General features: G+C 40.5%; 1 protein-coding gene across 1 annotated transcript; it reads left to right on the plus strand.

The window, feature by feature from the left end:
- The first annotated feature begins 646 nt into the window (after positions 1-646).
- LOC139466038 (3-oxoacyl-[acyl-carrier-protein] reductase FabG-like) lies at positions 647-18610 on the plus strand. Its single transcript, XM_071248055.1, has 9 exons — positions 647-746; positions 7633-7772; positions 8346-8438; positions 9861-10006; positions 11661-11697; positions 11864-11927; positions 14833-14869; positions 15099-15165; positions 18383-18610. Exons 1-9 carry the CDS (start codon positions 647-649, stop codon positions 18608-18610), a joined length of 912 nt encoding a protein of 303 aa, XP_071104156.1.
- Positions 18611-19444: the final 834 nt, after the last annotated feature.

Genomic DNA, 19444 nt, shown 5'->3' on the forward strand with positions numbered 1-19444 from the left:
AGCTAATACAACAATTGTTTCTCTTGTATTCCGGCACTGGCAATAGAACGGGGACAAAATAGTGCCATTCCGCGTTCACTTTCAGTGCAAGCGACATGCGATGTTGGCGAATAGGTACTAAGCTAAACTGCATTGATTGATGCTCATGATGTCAATCACTGGATAGTCTGGTCCAGACTCGATTATTTAAAGACCGTCGTCATACAAGAGGAATATTGCTGAGTGCGGCGTTAAGTAACAATCAACATGTAACTTACCCCGATCCCTATATATTAGTATGTGTGAACATGCATAAACAATGCAAGGGCGCGCAACCTTTTTTTTAAATGCATGCGTTGGCCTGGTTAATATGATACATAAACTTATCATAGCACACCAATGCTTTAAACATCCATTACCTTTCCTCACTCGCGTAACGGTCAAGAGAGGTTGTACCGAAGTGACACGAGTTGTCCTGAAATGATCTGAATGGCGTCATTCGTCCGTGACGCGCCCGTGGTTAGATTTGTTTAGGATCACAGGGGAACTAAAATAACTGCGTTAAACAAATCTAAGCACAAAACAGAATACGCCCAAGGTATTCCAGAACATATGGATGGTAGCAACAGTATACTTACATTAGAGGGTGAATCTACAAGCAGGAAACATGTTTCTGAGGCTGTTCCAATTTACTCGTGTGTTTGGGTCTGGGTGCAGAGGCAAACATACCAGTTCAACATCTTCCAAACCGGTGGCAATTGTAACAGGTTAGTAATACTTTCTTCGTCGTTATTCGTTCACAAAAAGAGTTGGAATCTTCATTTTTTACGACCTTCGGGGTTTGCTTCGTCGTGACAAAGGGTAAAAGAAGTTGTTTATCCATAAAACGTGTCACGTATTCCTGTTCCTCCAAGTTCTAAATGCCTATCTAAGTCTTCAGCTGTTCTTAAATTTACAGGATTAATTGATGACAAATATTGTTCAAGTTGTACAATGGATTTGTAGGAACAATATAATTCTAGTTTTGGTGATATATAGGCTGAACAGACTTGCGTAAACAAATCTCTTGCTGAATGGAATAAATTAAGGAGAATAAGAATGTTATTCGACTAGACCACGTATTACCTCGTCCAAAGTGTCCCGTGCATCAAGAGCAGCGCCCGTAAGGATGATCTTACGCTTGACCTTATAAGCCTTCTATGTGAAAAAAGAGTCTTGATAGGCATTTAGAAGTTGGATGTAATTATGACGAGAATTGTGTACAACAACTTATTTAAACATATACAACGTTTCAGGGCTGATTCTAACCCATTCATTATATATGAAGCCACTTATAATCATGTACATGTAAGTGATGCCAGTTTTGACAAGGTTACAGTTATTCAAGTTTGATGGAGTGGATCGACATTCATAATGAGCTGTCAGATTTTCTGGTCCATTACTTTAATGTCTGGATTTGACATGATTACTTTTGAGCAGCGTCAGGCAACAAACACTTATTCAAATTGTGTGGTGGTGGTGGTGGTGGTGGTGGTGGAATAGGGTTTAACGTCGCGTCCAAGATTATTGCACTTATAAAGCAACGTGCATGCACGTGTATGTGTTTGTGTGGCTGCTTGTACTAGTCCGGACTGATGCTGATTCATAGTGCTAGCCCACTGAGATATCATGCCGCAGTTTAACATGAAAACCCCACTCAGACACAGTATACTGACCCCGAGCCGACCAGTCCTTCTTTTAGCCCCTTAATGCCGAGCGTCAGACAGGTTAACAACAAGAACCATCTTTTAACGTCTTTTGGTATGACGCGGCTGGGGATCGAACCCCGGACCTTCCGCTCTCGGGGCGGACGCTCTAACTCTAGACCACGGAGGCGGTCTCAAATTGTGTGAGTGGCATGTGTAGCGGTAGGACATGACATGCTTACCCTTTTCGCAAACGCCTGGTGTCATCACTGATTTTCAATGATCCGTTCATATAATTTTCGCTCAATGGTTTCGAGGGATATTCGAGACTGGTTATTCTCTCGCGTTGACGTATCTATAGGAGTATCTATAGGTGTATCTATAGGAGTATCTATAGGAGTATCTATAGGAGCATCTATAGGAGTATCTATAGGAGTATCTATAGGAGCATCTATAGGAGTATCTATAGGAGCATCTATAGGAGTATCTATAGGAGTATCTATAGCAGCATCTATAGGAGTATCTATAGTAGCATCTATAGGAGTATTTATAGGAGTATCTATAGCAGCATCTATAGGAGTATCTATAGGAGCAACTATAGGAGTATCTATAGGAGTATCTATAGGAGTATCTATAGTAGCATCTATAGGAGTATCTATAGGAGTATCTATAGTAGCATCTATAGGAGTATTTATAGGAGTATCTATAGCAGCATCTATAGGAGTATCTATAGGAGCAACTATAGGAGTATCTATAGGAGTATCTATAGGAGTATCTATAGGAGTATCTATAGGAGTATCTATAGGAGTATCTATAGTAGCATCTATAGGAGTATTTATAGGAGTATCTATAGCAGCATCTATAGGAGCATCTATAGGAGCAACTATAGGAGTATCTATAGGAGTATCTATAGGAGTATCTATAGGAGTATCTATAGGAGTATCTATAGGAGTATCTATAGTAGCATCTATAGGAGTATCTATAGGAGTATCTATAGGAGTGTGGATAGGAGAGTGGATACAAGGTAATATAATGTACATGTGACCATAACTGTTGTTATACAAAAGATTACATGAGTTGATTATACAATGAATAAAAAATATTTCCAAAGCACTGGTTGGAAAACTCCCATCTCTCGATTGATTGATGGTTTGGTTCGTTTGATGTGGGTAGGTTCTTTGTGCTTGAGCTTCTTCCGGTTGTGAATGTTTTTGTGCAGAGGTAATCAGTGTGTCGCCAGGAGAAGGAGGGGTTGGGAGTGTTGGTGATATGTTCTGACAGAGCTGATTTCTGGTCTGATTTCTGGTTGGAGGACTTGTGATCGTTAATGCGTATGTCAGTGGGTCGGGTGGTTTCACAAATGTCAAGTTTATTCTCATAAATCACAACATGTGATACAGGGTGAGGTGAGGTGAGGTGAAATTTGGGCTTAACGTTGCGTCTAAGAATATTGTAGTTATATAGCGCGCGCGTGTGTGTGTGTGTGTGTGTGTGTGTGTGTGTGTGTGTGTGTGTGTGTGTGTGTGTGTGTGTGTGTGTGTGTGTGTGTGTGTGTGTGTCTGTGACTGCTTGTACTAGTCCGGACTGATGGCATTTATAGTGCTAGCCCACTGAGATAACAAGCTGAAGTTTAACATGAATACCCACTCAGAAACAGTTTACTGACTCCGAGCCGACCAGTCCTTGTTTTAGCCCCTTAATGCCGTGCGCCAGACAGGGTAACAACAAGTACCATCTTCTAACGTCTTTTGACGCGGTCGGGGATCGAACCCGGACCTCCCGCTCTGCAGGCGGACGCTCTACCTCTAGACCACGGAGGCGGTCTACATGTGATACAGAGAAGGGTTATATACATATGTCCCCATATACAGACAGATATGTTCAGTGAGAATGCGAAGATAGTTTTGTTTGTTTGTTTCTTTGTTTATAGTTTAACGCCGCACTGAGCATTATTCCAGCTATATGACGGCTGTCGCGTCTGGACCTGACTATCCAGTGATTAACATCATGATCATCGACCTACGCAATTTAGATACGATGCGTAGATAGTAATGATAATAGTACAAGATATATACACAGTATGTGTGAGCATATACGTATTTACAAATATATACTGGTATCATTATATAAACAATTTCATTGATACATTGATATACTTGGACAAATTTATAAGGATAGGCCTATATTGTATATAGACATTAGTTGTACTTGTCTATATGTTTCAGTTGAATGAGATTCGCAATAGTATTTGGGAAGATATCGATTTCTGAGGACATTTATGTTAGGGCAATGTAATATGTAACGTAACTCGTCATTTACTCCAAAGAACATAATGTACAGATTCAATGTTCTCTAATTACACTCTACCATCGACCGATTCCATTGGGAGATGATGATTACCTAATCTATATCGAGTATCAAATTGTTTATTCATTGCAAACTGAAAGTCCATGCGTGTTTCTTCTAACTGACAATGCATGATGTATGTATAATGCAATATTTTGTAATAAAGTTATATTTGAGGTTGACATGAGTATGCAAAACAAATTGATATTTGGATAACACGTAAACTTCTTTTGAATATACTTGCTTCTTAATTGAAGATAGAGTTTACACACAAGCATTAAATGATACTCATTTTCTACAACATTAAGGTTACAAGATGTACAGATATTGTTAGACTTTTAAAATATACCTAAATATATTTTTAGATCTTAATAACCTGCTCTGAACTTCGCTATTTCGAGTTAAAACATAATCTTAGGTTTACAGGCAGTCATAATAGGTCTGGTTCAGTGACATGTAACTGCTCAAACAGTGAACAATAAACACTGTTTTAAGAGGTCATCTCTCGTCTCCAATCTTGATAATATTGATCTGTAAGAGTTGTTTCAATTTAATACATCAACCATGAAATGATCGACTGAGATAGCCATACATCATTTAACCCCGTGTTCTCCAGTATTCCGTTTATACAAGTTAAAAGTGGGATGTAATAATCAGCTGTCACATTGATGTATCTTATACATAGGCCCATATACCGCCTGCACCAGCTTGTATCGTGATAGTAATTAACATTTTACTCCAACATAAAATCATTCTTAGTTATAGTGGGTATCTTCCAAGTTCACCATAAACCATTTAGCCGGGAGTTGATTGCTTGACTTTAGGAATACGCTTGTCAATATTTCAAATCATAACTGACTTTTCAAAGCCCCACACTTGAGAGGCATATAATAATATTGGTTGAATGATGTGGCCAAACAAATGTAATTGTCAGTCGACGGACATTTTAAATTGTCGAATCTTTGTCAAAACGATAAACATGGCTCTGGAGGATTGCTCGCAAAGGCGTTTTTGTGCCTTACAAAACCGACCATTATATGAATAATATACCCCTTAAATATATATAGCTTTTGACAATATCTAGTGCTGAACCATGTAGAATAAATCTATAATTATTCTTTGTTGGACGAACGTTTTGAAAAAAAGAGTACTTTTGTTTTGTTTAATGTTATCTTAAGTTTCCAAAGACTGCACTAATCACTAGAACATTTGATGATTTCTGTAATGTGCTTAAAAGCTAGCTTTGTGTAGATAGCATCTGAGGTTTAAAATACAAGCCTGGGGCAGTATACTGCTCACAGATGAGTCCAATAACATCTGGACAGCCCCGATGGTCGCGCAAGTGTCTACAGGCGACGCTTGCGTTCAGCAACTTGAGGTGGAAGTGTAACGATACGGGGCGGGAGAACAAAACTCATCATTAATAGCATTTTGATTGTCGTACGCTACTGTGACGAAATCGTTCGAGTTAATTTTCTACCCTTTGTGCAAATGCAGAGACGTAACGTCGCGTTACAGCAGGTTAATGCTAGATCACATGTTGCACGTGTTGTGAAAGACAGTTTGAGGCAGCATAACATTGCTGTGCTTCCATGGACGCCTGTTTCTCCAGATCCCTCCCCAAAGAACATATTTAGGATGAGATGGCTCAACGCCTACGACAGGACCAGAACCATCCGGTAACATTAGCTCAGTTGCGCCAGTCTTTGCTTGACATTTGGAACAACATCCCCCAGGTCAATCATCAGGTGTCTTCAATGCACCTCCGCTGCCTCGCCTGTATCAACCCACATGGCGGTGACCATCCCCACATTGACATTGTTAATTGAGTTGTTACACCACGCCTCTTTGGGGGCGTATCCCTGTCTCCTGTTACAGGATAAGGGTTTTGTCAGTGAATTTATTATGATAAAACATTCATCAGACGAATAACCAAATGTTATGTTGTTATTTTCAGTAACATAATGCCTGTATTTACATCACTCTGTATGAAGCACTGTTACTTTTTTTCGTTAGTATAGACCCATGTTAGCAAAAATCAGGCTACAGGATGTCCTCTCATAACCACTAACTGTGTCGGCGAACTGACCTATCTAACATCCCAATTGTAATGTTAGGCACAGGAAAATCATAATTCAATCATTTATGAGAGTTTATTAATCCTTGTTCGTTTTATTTCAACAGAATGTTTATCCTTTTTGAGACATTTCTGACATCATTGGCGTGTTATGAGGTTTTCATGCATATGTTAATGAATGGCCACTTGATAGGGCTGACGATATGTGACGTCAAGAGTTGGAAGTGCCGGTCGTTAGTCTTGACTCCCCTATTTCAAGTTTATAATGCCCTGGTCAAGATGGGATTCATGATCCATGACCTCAAAGATTATATCATGTAAGGAAGATGAAAACAACATTACTGTATACGTTCTGTAAATACAAGGTCATACAAGCGACAATTTGTTTATTTCAAATGAAACACACATGTTCTGGTATTTGTATGAGTTTCTGAAGCTGCAAGGTGAAACCAAGGGGATACGGATTCCCGATGCTCCCTGATTATGATCCTTGGTCGGCTAGCACCTTGACCTCAGTAAGGACCATAGGATGTACCCTGCTGTTCTTAGCTGCAAGCTGCATAATTGAATGTGACGTGTCGATTGTGGATGTATACATTTGCCGGATGAACCATTAAATATAAGGTTCTGTTTTATTTATTTGCAGTCGGATTCATTGAATATGGTATTTTTCTGTATTTAGTTGCAACCTGAACAATTTGATATGAGGTGTCGATGTATACATTTTCAGGATAGACCATTGAATATAAAGCTCTGTTGAATATATTTACAAGCTCTATCACTGAATATCACACCCTAGTGTATACGTGTGCAGGCTGAATCATTAATATGAATTTCTTCTGGATGTTATAGATATATTCAAGCAATATCACTGACGGACCCCAAAAATGGGCTTGACACATTTTATCCATGTGGGGGAATTGAACCCTGGGTTTCGGCGTGACGAGCGAACGCTCAACCACAAGACTACCTCACCGCCCCTGTATATCACAATAGGTGGAACGCGTAATTAGCATATGTGTAGTTCCACACGATTCAAAATACAAAGTTGTAGACAAGGCAAAGTTCTTAAAGGATTGCCGAGAGGGGGAGGTCGGTGTTGCGATCCCTTGCCGTGTCATAACTATAGACGCTTAAAGAAGGTTTTCGACGTTACCCTGCCAAGCGCTCCGCTAACCTACGATAATAAGGACTGGTCGGCCCTGAGTCAGTATAATGAGTCTTAGTGGACGTAGGGCCGGTCGGGTAGCCTAGTGGTTAAAGCGTTCGCTCGTCACGCCGAAGACTCGGGTTCGATTCCCGACATGGGTACAATGTGTGAAGCCCATTTCTGGTGTCCCCCACCGTGATATTGCTGTAATATTGCTAAAAGCGGCGTAAAACCATACTCACTTGGCGGACGTATGTTCAACTGCGGACTAGTACAACGCACACACGTGCATGAACTTAGCTACGTAAGTGCAATAATCGTGAATTACGCAACGTTAAACCCCATCTCATCTCTCCTCACTTAAAGGATTGCAGTTTCTGTACACTGTGTTACAGGCAGCAGTAGCGGTATAGGGCGTGGCATAGCGGAGGAGCTAGCACGGACAGGGTATGCGCTGACCATACACGGTAGGAGTGTCGCCGGCCTCAACGCCACAGCTGACCTGTGCCTTGCTGCTGGATGCGATGAAGATGATGTGAGTGCAGCCATGATATGATTAGGACCATCAGATGACAGCAGTGAAAGACAACTGTCGGATGGGGCATTTCTTCGGAAAGAACCAGGAAATTCGTATTGATAATTTAAGTGATACATTAAGTTGTAAGTCGAGAAATCCCGCTTGTCGGACGTCTAAAAATTTAAAGACTATTACGCAGTACACATAATTCGTTAATCCGGACGATTTCACAAAGAACAGTGCCTTCCGGATTAGCGAGGTTTCATTATGGCCCAGACTCTCACAAGACTAAGGAAAACACTATTGCTAATTTAAGGAACTTGATTAAGAACAAATTTCAAGTGACTACAATATATAATACAAGATTTAATTAAAGGGGTTTGGGAAGAAATTATCAAGGGTTTTTTAAGGGAAATTTAACAGTCTGATAAATAGGAATGTGATAAGGCAATATGCATTGTGTCTTCCTGTTCCAATCCGGCCAAAGCAAATAACATCAAACAGCACTTCTAACTTTGCGGTATTTAGTTGTCAAAAAGGTTTGTGTTTGTTTAACATGTTATCATACGAAAATGTTCTACTATTTTTCAGATTTTATGTTTGGATGGCGACTTGTCGAGGAACCACGTACTTGAGAATATACCAGCACAAACACTGAAGAAATTCGGCAGAATAGATGCCCTTGTAAGTGTAGTGAATGAACAAACACAGTCTGAACAAATGGGTTTAAGATGCATAACAGAAACATAATTCAGTATGTACTCCTTGACGTACCCCACGAACTAAACACAATCACGGGGTTCCACCAATGTGATGGCAACTGATGTAATTGTCTAGTGTCAACAATGTTGCTAGTGGCCTACTTGACAGGTTAAGCCACCTCTCTATGACCTCTTTGTAAGTGTGTCATCAGCCTGGGAGATAAAGCGTGCACTTTCATGAAGTGGGGTCAATCCCAATACGTCCGAACGCACACTAGATACATCATCTATGTATGTCGTTGACATATGATGAACTTAATTACTGGACACAAACAAATTGAGCATACAGTGGCATGGCTACTTATTTGTTTTCGCCAATACCAAAGTGAAATAAAATAGATACGGAAGCGTAGTAGGGCCACGGTGATTTTTTTTGACTAAGTATCTCCAACGTAGGACTTATTATCTCTTACCTAGGACTTAGTATCTTATAACTAGGACTTAGTATCTCCCACGTAGGACTTACTATCTCCTACGTAGGAGATAATGATTCTAGGCCATACTAAGTCCTACGTAAGATATAATAAGTCCTACGTAGGAGATAGTAAGTCCTACGAAGGAGATACTAAGTCCTACGTAGGAGATACTAAGCCAAACGTAGGAGATAGTAAGTCCTACGTAGGAGATAGTGAGTCCTACGTAGGAGATACTAAGCCCTACGTAGGAGATAGTGAGTCCTACGTAGAAGATACTAAGTCCTACGTAGAAGTGCTAAGTCCTACGTAGGGGATACTTAGACAAAACAATTCACTGTGGCCCCACTACGCTTCCGTAAATAGAACACGTATGTAAGAAAAGAAAGAAACATTGGGAATTTATACGTAGGACTTAGTATGGCCTAAAATCATTATCTCTTACGTAGGAGATACTAAGTCCTATGTAGGAGATAGTGAGTCCTATGTAGGAGATAGTGAGTCCTACGTAGAAGATACTAAGTCCTACGTAGGAGATAGTAAGTCCTACGTAGGAGATACTAAGTCCTACGTAGAAGTGCTAAGTCCTACGTACGTAGGGGGTACTAAGACAAAAAATATCCCTGTGGCTCCACTACGCTTCCGTAAATAGAACACGTATGTAAGAAAAGAAAGAAAAATTGGGAATCCATAGGCTACTGATGGGTAGAATCATAAACTCAACATCTTATTCCCAAATATATTTTCATTAAGTCTGGAAATAATTTCCGTACAAGCGTGCTCATGTCTGGGAGCATATTATTTATACACGTACACACTGACTCAGAAAAGACCAGACCAGACTAACATATCTGTGGGTATTGTGAAATACACCAACCCCGTTAATGCCAATGCTAACAGTATTCATTACAGAGCACATATCTTTGTTTCAGATCAACAATGCAGGTGAAGCATTTCACCCAGATAAGATGTCACTGTTCGATACTTCACTGTTTGACCGTATCCTGAAGGTTAATCTCAGAGCACCAGTTGTCCTTTCAAAGCACGCTTTAGGAGCCCTCAAAGTAACCAAAGGCAAGTCATTACTTCGACAGATCTCTGTAATCCCTCAACAGGTCACTGACATGATGATCAGAGATCCGTTTCAATTTGCCTTCTCTTCACTAAGCCGCTGTGTGCGTTGTATCCAAGTTGACCTAACTTAAACTGACAGCGCATGTGACAGGCACCATACGAACCGTGGATGTTCAAATAACAATTATAGACGGTTAACCAGTGCATCTTTCATCTTTGCCGCAAACGTCCGCGCTGGTGAATGGACAGTATAAACATATCGACTTAAATATGACAGATAAATCGCCTTATACTGAAACTTTTGATCACCGAGGCAGGTGTTATATCAGGAATGAGTGCTGAGTATTGTAATTGGATAAGTGGATATATTTGAACCAGCTGACGACCATGTGAAGCGACAGTGGGATCAGTTTTATCGTTACTTCCATATGGCTTAAATGTTTGTTGTAGTTTTGAAAAAGGAAATTATTGTGTGGATCATTGTGATCCCCTGGTTGAGTGTTATCCTTAACTTCTACGCTTTTCAACCTGCACTATACGTTGACATGGTTATTGGAACATTTGTGTTCATTCTCAAGTTGATTGCGCATCAAAATTCATTGTTTGATAGTTGTAATTTTGTTAGTGAATAACATGTTTTGTTGTATGGATGGTGGGCGACGTGTCTGTTTATATACTTCCGGCTATGTCGAACCCCGAAGTATTTACATAGGCCCCTATAACATCGACACAACGGTGTTTGACTGCATTTCTATTATGATTAGTAATGTTCGATGGTATTGTAGTAACATTGTAATCTAATATTTGATATATGTGGTACAAATTAGGAGCGGTGCGGTAGACATAGCTTGTGGCTAAAGTGTTCGCTCGTCAAACGGAAGATCCGGGTTCGATTCCCCACATGGATACAATGTGTGAAGCCCATATCTGGTGTCCCTCGTCCTAATATTACTGGAATATTGCTGAACGCGCGGTAAAACCAGAATCTCTCACTCACCGATACAAATTACGGGACACCTGCCAATTCCAGTACACCATTTCATCTCGTAAATTCAACCTAAAACTGATCATATTGACGGTCGTTATAGTTACATTTCAATGTCTTCAATAATTGCATATGGATTACATTGACAATGATCAGATGATTAATGTTTTTTGCCATGTGCTGTCGTAGGAAATAACACAGAGGGGTGATCAGGGGTGAAATCATTTTTTTAAAATTTTTCACTGATGCGATTTTGCCCGTGAAGGTCAATTGTTTTCTGACATCGAGGGGGCGGTCGGGTAGCCTAGTGGTTAAAGCGTTCGCTCGTCACGCCGAAGATCCGGGTTCGATTCCGGACATGGGTACAATGTGTGAAGCCCATTTCCGGTGTCCCCCCCCCCCCCGTGATATTGCTGGAATATTGCTAAAAGCGGCGTAAAACCAAACTCACTCACTCTAACATCGAGAATGGAGGGGCGACAAAAAACATGTCATGCACACGGACAGCTTTTATTACCTTCCTTACGTATTAGTTCGTGTTTTAGCTGCAGACTGAACAAAAGTTGCTATACTAAACTAACAATCACTTAAAAACTAGTTTCTATTCAGTGGTAAACCCATGTCTTTGAAACTTTAAGGTTGGCTTGTAAAGCATATTTCTCCTTCCAGGAAGTATCCTGAACATCTCAAGTGTCACCGTCGACAACTGCGTGAGTTATGTTGACCGTAGCACCTTATGTAGAAAGTGAATTAGAAACAGCATATACTTATTCAATAAATAAACATTTCAAACACGGACAACCGAATGCATTTTAACCTGATGTCGGTTATTGAACATGTTGTTGTTGTTTATTCTTGTTGTCCGTTTCTGTTCAGCGAATGCTGATTTATGGAGTGTCGAAGGCAGGATTGGAACATTTCACAAAAGCGCTTGCTTTAGGTGAGTATATGTGAGGCTGCCAACCCCCTTTTGGTACGCGGGATTCGGGGGTCTATTTGGTGGGGATTCGGGGCTCAGCAGTGCGGTACGTGGGACGCAACGAATTGAATGTTATTTGGTACGCAGATTCAAACTTTGAAAGAAAATATTGGTGTACTTAAATTGCCTATATGTACTGAACAGCAAAAGAAACGTCACCATGGATAGATATATGAGAACCCTTATTTGTCCAAACACTGTAACCATACTTTGAGACATATTAAAACTTGGATGAAACTTGGCAAAACTGATCATCAAGGTTGAAATTAAAACGTCAAATGTTCTTAAAGTGAAACACAACACTAGTCTCTAAGAAAATGACATCACAAGTCAGTATCTCGGGTGTCCGCCATGTGCATTGATGGCTGCAGTGCAACGTCGATACATTGAAAGGATGAGGCGGTTGATGAGGGCCATAGGCACTTGAGCGCGCACTGAGGAACGCCGGAATTTTGACATGTGCTTTTGAGACTTGCGTTAAGTAGTATTTGAGATTCAGGATAAGCAAATGAGAACATAGATGGTGTGGGTGAATGTTGTTTGACTCCGCTGTTAGGAATATGCAAGATGTGCCATAGCGACCTGTACATTATCGAGTCTGGACAAGAAAGGCATCATGCACGCACCCCACGGTCTGGAAGGTCACATATTGTAACCCCCATATCGCCATGACATTCAGTTCTGGAGATTATTCTACCCCGGTAATTCCTGGTGATGTATCAGCAATTGAGAGCCTTACGTTTTTTCCAGTTTTATCGTGTTATCATTATTGAAACCTGAAGAAATTCCAATGATCTATTAAATCAACTTCAAATGACATAATATTGGTCAAGATTAATGAGGATGGGATCGTAAAGATATCCTTACCAATGTTTTAAACTCCTGAAAGCTCTTGATGACAATGGCAAAACGAATTGAGTGTCAAATGTCATATCTATTATTTTCATGTGGTTATCCTAATAACGTGTGTGGATATCCCAAGATGTAAGGTATACACATTTGTTCTAATACTCTTTTGAACAAAGGTTACAGGATATGTATAGTCAAAAAGTGCACGATAGTATATCCTCTTGGTGTTTCCTCAACCATTACAATGATATCAAGTCTGCTATGGAACCAGAGAAGTATATAAGTAATGTCATATGATAAATCGCTTGTTAGGGCATTCACAGTGTCATTTCTCAATTTCAATGTAAATTGCAGACGTAGATATCAGAAAGAGAAGTTGAAATGTGTAAGAACTGCCAGTCAGGAGAGATTGGAGATGAATTTCATGTTTAATAGTATGTGATAAGTATAAACATCTTAGAGAAAAGTATATATATATAAGTTTAACAATAGCAGAAAAACTAGACGTTAATGATCAGTCTGATAAAATCCAACAGCTCTGCAGTTATTTGTTCGCTTGCCATGTTGTTGAAACACACATTCTCTGTCAGATAGTTTGTTTGTATATCATGTATATCACGTGGCTAAACTGAAATTGTAATGTCAACGTACAATGAGTCATTAAAATTTTTCCCTTTCTGTCCGACATTCCAGTCGTGATTTTCCCATTCATGTCGAGAAATATATCAGTTCCAGCTCATAGCGTCATGTCTCACAATTTCTTAAGGTACTTAAGAGAATTACATTTTATTCAAACCTCACGGAAAGGCCCATGCTCAAGCTTTCAACTCAATGTTTCACTGTCAAAGACCCGGTGATGTCATTCCGGATTTCTTGTGGTGGACATTCAGAGGAATTTACTTAATATGACACGTCACTTGTTCCATCATGTGAGGTTCTATGACATGTAGACGTTTTCACACCTCCTTACTTTGTTTGTTTGTTGTTTAACAACGCACTCATCAATATTCCAGCTCTGGACCAGACAATTCAGAGATTGACATCATGAGCAGCGATTAACGCAATTGGGATACGATGACATGCATCAATCAAGTCAATCAAGCCTGACCACCCGATCCCGTTAGTCGCTTCTTTCGACAAGCAAAGTCGCACCTCCATACTTAATGGCACTTACGTTTTTAGTGACGCGACCGCCTCCGTGGTCTAATGGTAGAGCGTCCACCCGGAGAGCGGAAGGTCCGGGGTTCGGTACCAGGGCGCGTCATACCAAAAGACGTTAAAAGATGGTACTTGTTGTTACCCTGTCTGGCGCTCGGCATAAAGGGGCTAAAACAAGGACTGGTCGGCTCGGAGTCAGTATACGGTGTTCTAGTGGGGTATTCATGTTAAACTGCGGCATGGTATCTCAGTGAGCTAGCACTATAAATCGGCATAAGACCGAACTAGTACAAGCAGACACACACACACGTGCATGCACGTCGCTATATAAGTGCAGTAATCTTGGACGCAACGTTAAACCCAATTTCACCTCCCCTCACCTTTTAATTACGATTGTGTGAGTGGCATATACTATCGGCAGAACATGACATGTTTTTCCTCTTTGCAAACTCCTGGTGTCATATGACTCTCAGTGATGTTTCAGTCATGTTATTGTTTCGCCTTTTGTCTTTTGACGATTATCGTCTTGAATTCACTGATAAATTTGTCTTTGTCTTTTCTTTTACACTATGAGTGAAAGTGAGTATGGTTTTACGCCGCTTTTAGCAATATTCCAGCAATATCACGGCGGGGGACACCAGAAATGGGCTTCACACATTGTACCCATGTCGGGAATCGAACCCGGGTCTTCGGCGTGACGAGCGATCGCTTTAACCATCAGGCTACCCGACCGCCCCTTTTCACTATGAAATGGATACCGATACAGTTTTGTGTTTTCGTCATGACAGAAATGTATTGATGTTTTATTGTGACAGATGGCATTTCGAATATAACATAATCTCATCTCTTATATTTGCAGAGGTTGCCTCGGCTGGGGTGCGGGTCAATTGTATAAAGTAAGTATGAAGTGTCGTCATGGCAACGTGTTCATATATTCATCCGATATGTCACTTCATCTTTTGCAAATCAAACCAGTTCTGGTTTAAGCCCCTTTGGAGACATTGAGCATAATGCCCGGTGAAATACGATGCCAAAGGATTTAGTTATATTGCTGGCGTTACCTGATTTTGTGACGCAGTACTAAAAAGGATAAGCTCCATTCAGATACAATTACTTGTCTTTCAGACCAGGCGCTATCATGACCCCTGTATGGGGACGGTTCGGCAACCTCACGGACGAACGAGAAAAACAGGTCAGTGGTTCAATTGTAATCTCTGGTAATCTTACCTTCTTTTATTATTTGCCTGCGAAGAGATCACCCGTTTAATAAACATACAGCTTTATTACACATTGTGTAATACAAAAACGCGTGCTTGTGTACTCTCGGAACACGTTTCACGAACAAATATTGAAAGCTCTCAACATCCCTTGGCTTATTCAACGACATTGCGCGTGGAGATGATAGATCACTGAGAGGAGCTTATGCACACTCGATGACCCCAGCAACCGTGTTGCTAGGCTAACGTCACATGGCATTGTTTCGCCGATGGATCTTGCAACAATATTCAACAAATTACGTCATCGGGTATTGTGACGTGATGGTAAACTTTGAGGCGCAAGACCCTGTTCCACAAGGCAATGGTAGCGCAACGACAGTTTAAGTTAAAGTATGTGCGTTGCGATAACCTTAGCGCTACGATAGTTTTGTGGAACGGACGCCTGAATTCTAAAGCTGGACCGTTGTATTGTATTAAATTCATGCGTTTCAACTTTTGACGTGTTTGAAGTTTTATTCTGTTAAACTCAATTGGGTTATGCCGTGGATCGTGTAGGTTTCAGAATATTCACACTCAACAGTATAATTCTAAAAACGTTATAAATGGCAAGTACAAAAAAAATACAAACTCGCTCCCGTGTAAACCAGTTTTATGAAACTCGTGAATAGTTGTGGTTTCTGACGAGCGTTTAGATACCAGTACTTGTCACTCGTTTCATAAAATTGGTATTACACGGGAGCTCGTTAAGTATTCTATATATATCACCTCATATTGTGGTCACATAAATGACCAGGCGTCCATTTCAGCTACTTAGCCAGTGGACATCGATATAAATAAATTTCTTATCAACCAACAGTTTGACTGGTCAACACTGAAGAGGTTAAAGACATGCATACGACTTAGGACGTGGTTCTTGCTTAGGGATGGTAACTTGCATTGTTTGATAGGCATTGCTTAGAACTTGACGGATGACACAATTTATAGATAACAACTTCTTTAAATACTGTATAGGCGACGTTTCGGTATAGGTCCTTATACCGTTGTCAAACAAGACTTAATGAGGGCTGACTGACTGAGGGATTTTACGTGCGCTTTCCGACTGCAAGCGTATGTCGCACACGGGACATAATGAGGGACATTGTACAGAAGATATATTGTAGGTTGAGTGAGTGAGTGAGTTGGCTTTACGCCGCTTTTGATACTATTCCAGTTATAGCACGGCATGTCAGCTTAATGTGGGAGGAAAGCTCGAAGTGATCCAGGTCTCAGACGTTTACCACTTCGGTGAAACCCACTAGCACGGGTATGGTGCTGACAAACCTAGAAACATAATCGGGGCGAACCGGGATTCGAACCCACAATCATAGGTTCCTGGCGTGCCCAAGGGACGCAACTCTGCACAGCGAATCGCGGCGCCTGAGACGACTGGGCCATCCGTGCCCCCTTGGCCCCCGAGAATGCCAAAGACATATGTGATAATCTTATATGTCGAACAAAATTATACCTCTCTACTCTTGGTTTCTAAAACAACTAGGTTTCTAAGCCACACATTCCCAAATTTAAGTCAGTTTTCGGTAAGCATCTATACTTGGTGAACCCATCCTATAAAGCAAGCTTTGCCTTCTACAGGAACAACATATGTGTAAGGGAATGTTTCAAGGGAGACAACTCGGAGTAGATTATTTTGTTTAATAGTGGAGGCAGAACATTTACTTTTCTTCGGCGTGAAGGATAATAACAGACATGTTTAGTTTTGCCGTCACAATATTTAAAAGCACGGGTAACACGTGCAGTGGCTGGAAATCTTTAGTTCAAATGCGCAGGTATTTGAGGGAGTGGTGTAGGCCATGAGTGCAAGGTGCGTTACAGGTACAAGTGCGGGGCGCGCCTCATTCCATCGTTTGCAGGCTTTGACCCATAATAGTTACAGTCACCAAATTACATGTCATCATGACGACATCTATAATCTACGCTTTCCCAGATTATTTTTCTCCAACGTTTTTTTTTGCTCTTGTTTTAGTGTTTGACTATGAGGTTTTGCTCAGAGGGACCGGTCATTTATTTCAGAGATGGAGAGGTTTTATGTAGTAATAGACTATTTTATGTCCCAAATATAATGTCTTGTATGTCATTACCCTTGATGGAAAATGGTTCACTTTCTCTGTAACCAACCTAATAAAACAGACTGTGCTTGTGTGTTAAATGTGCGTAATGTTTTCATTTATGGTCTAAGGGAGATAACTCGGACTAAATGCTTTTGATCTGTGGTGGCCAGTCTGGACGATTTTATTGTGAATGTTTACGTCCGGATTAACGAGGTTTCACTATGTCATATGTAACCACGAGTTTGAAAGCAAGCCTAAAACTGTGAAGGGGAAAGTCACTATTGATGACCACCTACCATACATACTCCAAGTTGCTTTACGTTGTGACACACTTAAAATGTCATGGAACATATTTACTACAGAAGTCTTTGAATACAAAATGTTTGGTTTACGGACTTTTCCCCAAATGAATATGGTCGGTTTTAATACAATAGATTATTAAAATCATGTCCTTTTTTGTGTGATCCTGTAGAGGAAATGTCAGACGGGTAAAAAATATATGGGCAAAATATAAGTTTTCACAATATTAGTGATAACGATTAAAAATAAACTTTGGGAAAAGTGGGTCCCTAACAGCCTACTTAAAGTATTTTTGCACAAATTAAATAAGTAAACAGACTCAGTGGTGCGGTAAGACCCTCTTCTCAAAATGCTGATTTTATTCCACATGTTATCGGTTATTAGGCGGATCGATCGACCAAGTTCGAATTATTGAACAAATAGCCATAATCTTCTTTGGCATTAATGCATGCATGTCCATAATACATAATCAGTGACAAGAAAGATGTCTGATGTAATTCCGTATTTTCACGTGTTTCATATTTTCGCGTCTTTGTTCGGATAAACAACTGACTTGCCTTTGCATGCGTTTGTAACTGTGCCTTCGGATGGGCAGGATACGCTCACATTTTCGCGAACATCTGGAATCGTCGTTACTTGTACATGTATTGTATAGTTATCCAGAAATACATGCCAATGACAGAGTTGGAATTGTAAGATAGATTCTGCTTTTAGCAGAGATTTCTTTTGATTATTGAATTGTTTTGCCGCTTCTATTGTATGTAATATCTATCCCTACTAATTTCAGCTGGAGGAGAGCCTCACCCACTATTTCCACCCCCTCCGTCGTCTTACAACTCAGGAAGACATTAACCATGCAGTGACGTTCATATTGTCGGACAAAGCTAGTTTCATAACCGGGGCAAATATACCAGTTGCTGGTGGAGCTCACATGCCCTTCGACGGTCGTGTCCTGCAACATCTGGAGAACAAGAACGCCAAAAGTGACTCCGTCGAGAAGGCCGCAAGTGAATAGAAAGATACATGAGTGTATCATATGCCTTGTATCTTTGTACCCGTCACTGTAATTTACCCTTTCTTTGAAACTTTTGTCTTCATACTTTTTGTCTTGTTTCTATTCGAGGCGGTAGGTGATATTATATTTCCTACCCTCATCACCACAAATGTGGTGTCCCCCGCCGTGATATTGCTGGAATATTGCTAAAAGCGGCGTAAAACCATACTCACTCTCTCACTCATCACCACAAAACCTCTCACCCCAACCCCCGGCATATCTTTGCTCAAGTGGCTCCTAGGGTTATTTGAGGTAATGTCGCATTGATTCGTCTGTCGGTACAGTCTGTATGTCCAACTTCATCTCATGAACCGCTTGATGAATTTAGCTTACTTTTGTAGCTTAGCTTTTGTAATTGAAAATTTATAAATGAAAAACAGATCAGCGTAAAAACATTTTTTTGGCCACTGACATTCCTTTACTCAAAGACGTCGATTACGGTAGCGTGTGGCTGGTAGGCAATATGATAACATGTAACTAGTGTTCGTCCAAGCGTTTTATTTCATAACCAAATTAAAAGATTTAAAAGATTAAGAAAGCAACTTCGCTCGTACAGACGCTGAAATGCAGGTCATTCTTCTCTGTCTAAGCAGTTCATTCTTTGTCTTTTTGCACAATGCTCGAAAATTGTGAGCATTTATTTGCGTTCCGCACGGAACTATCTCATTCATGAGAACCGAGTATCGAGGATGTATTCTTTTCATGATTACCAGCTTGTTGAAAACTGTATCAACACTCATATACTAGGAACCCAGGGTTACATTATTGACATTTTATAAATAGTTCTGCAGATGT

This window comes from Haliotis cracherodii, unplaced genomic scaffold (genome assembly GCF_022045235.1).
Source record: "Haliotis cracherodii isolate W230 unplaced genomic scaffold, xgHalCrac1.p SCAF_18, whole genome shotgun sequence".
Lineage (NCBI taxonomy): Eukaryota > Metazoa > Mollusca > Gastropoda > Lepetellida > Haliotidae > Haliotis > Haliotis cracherodii.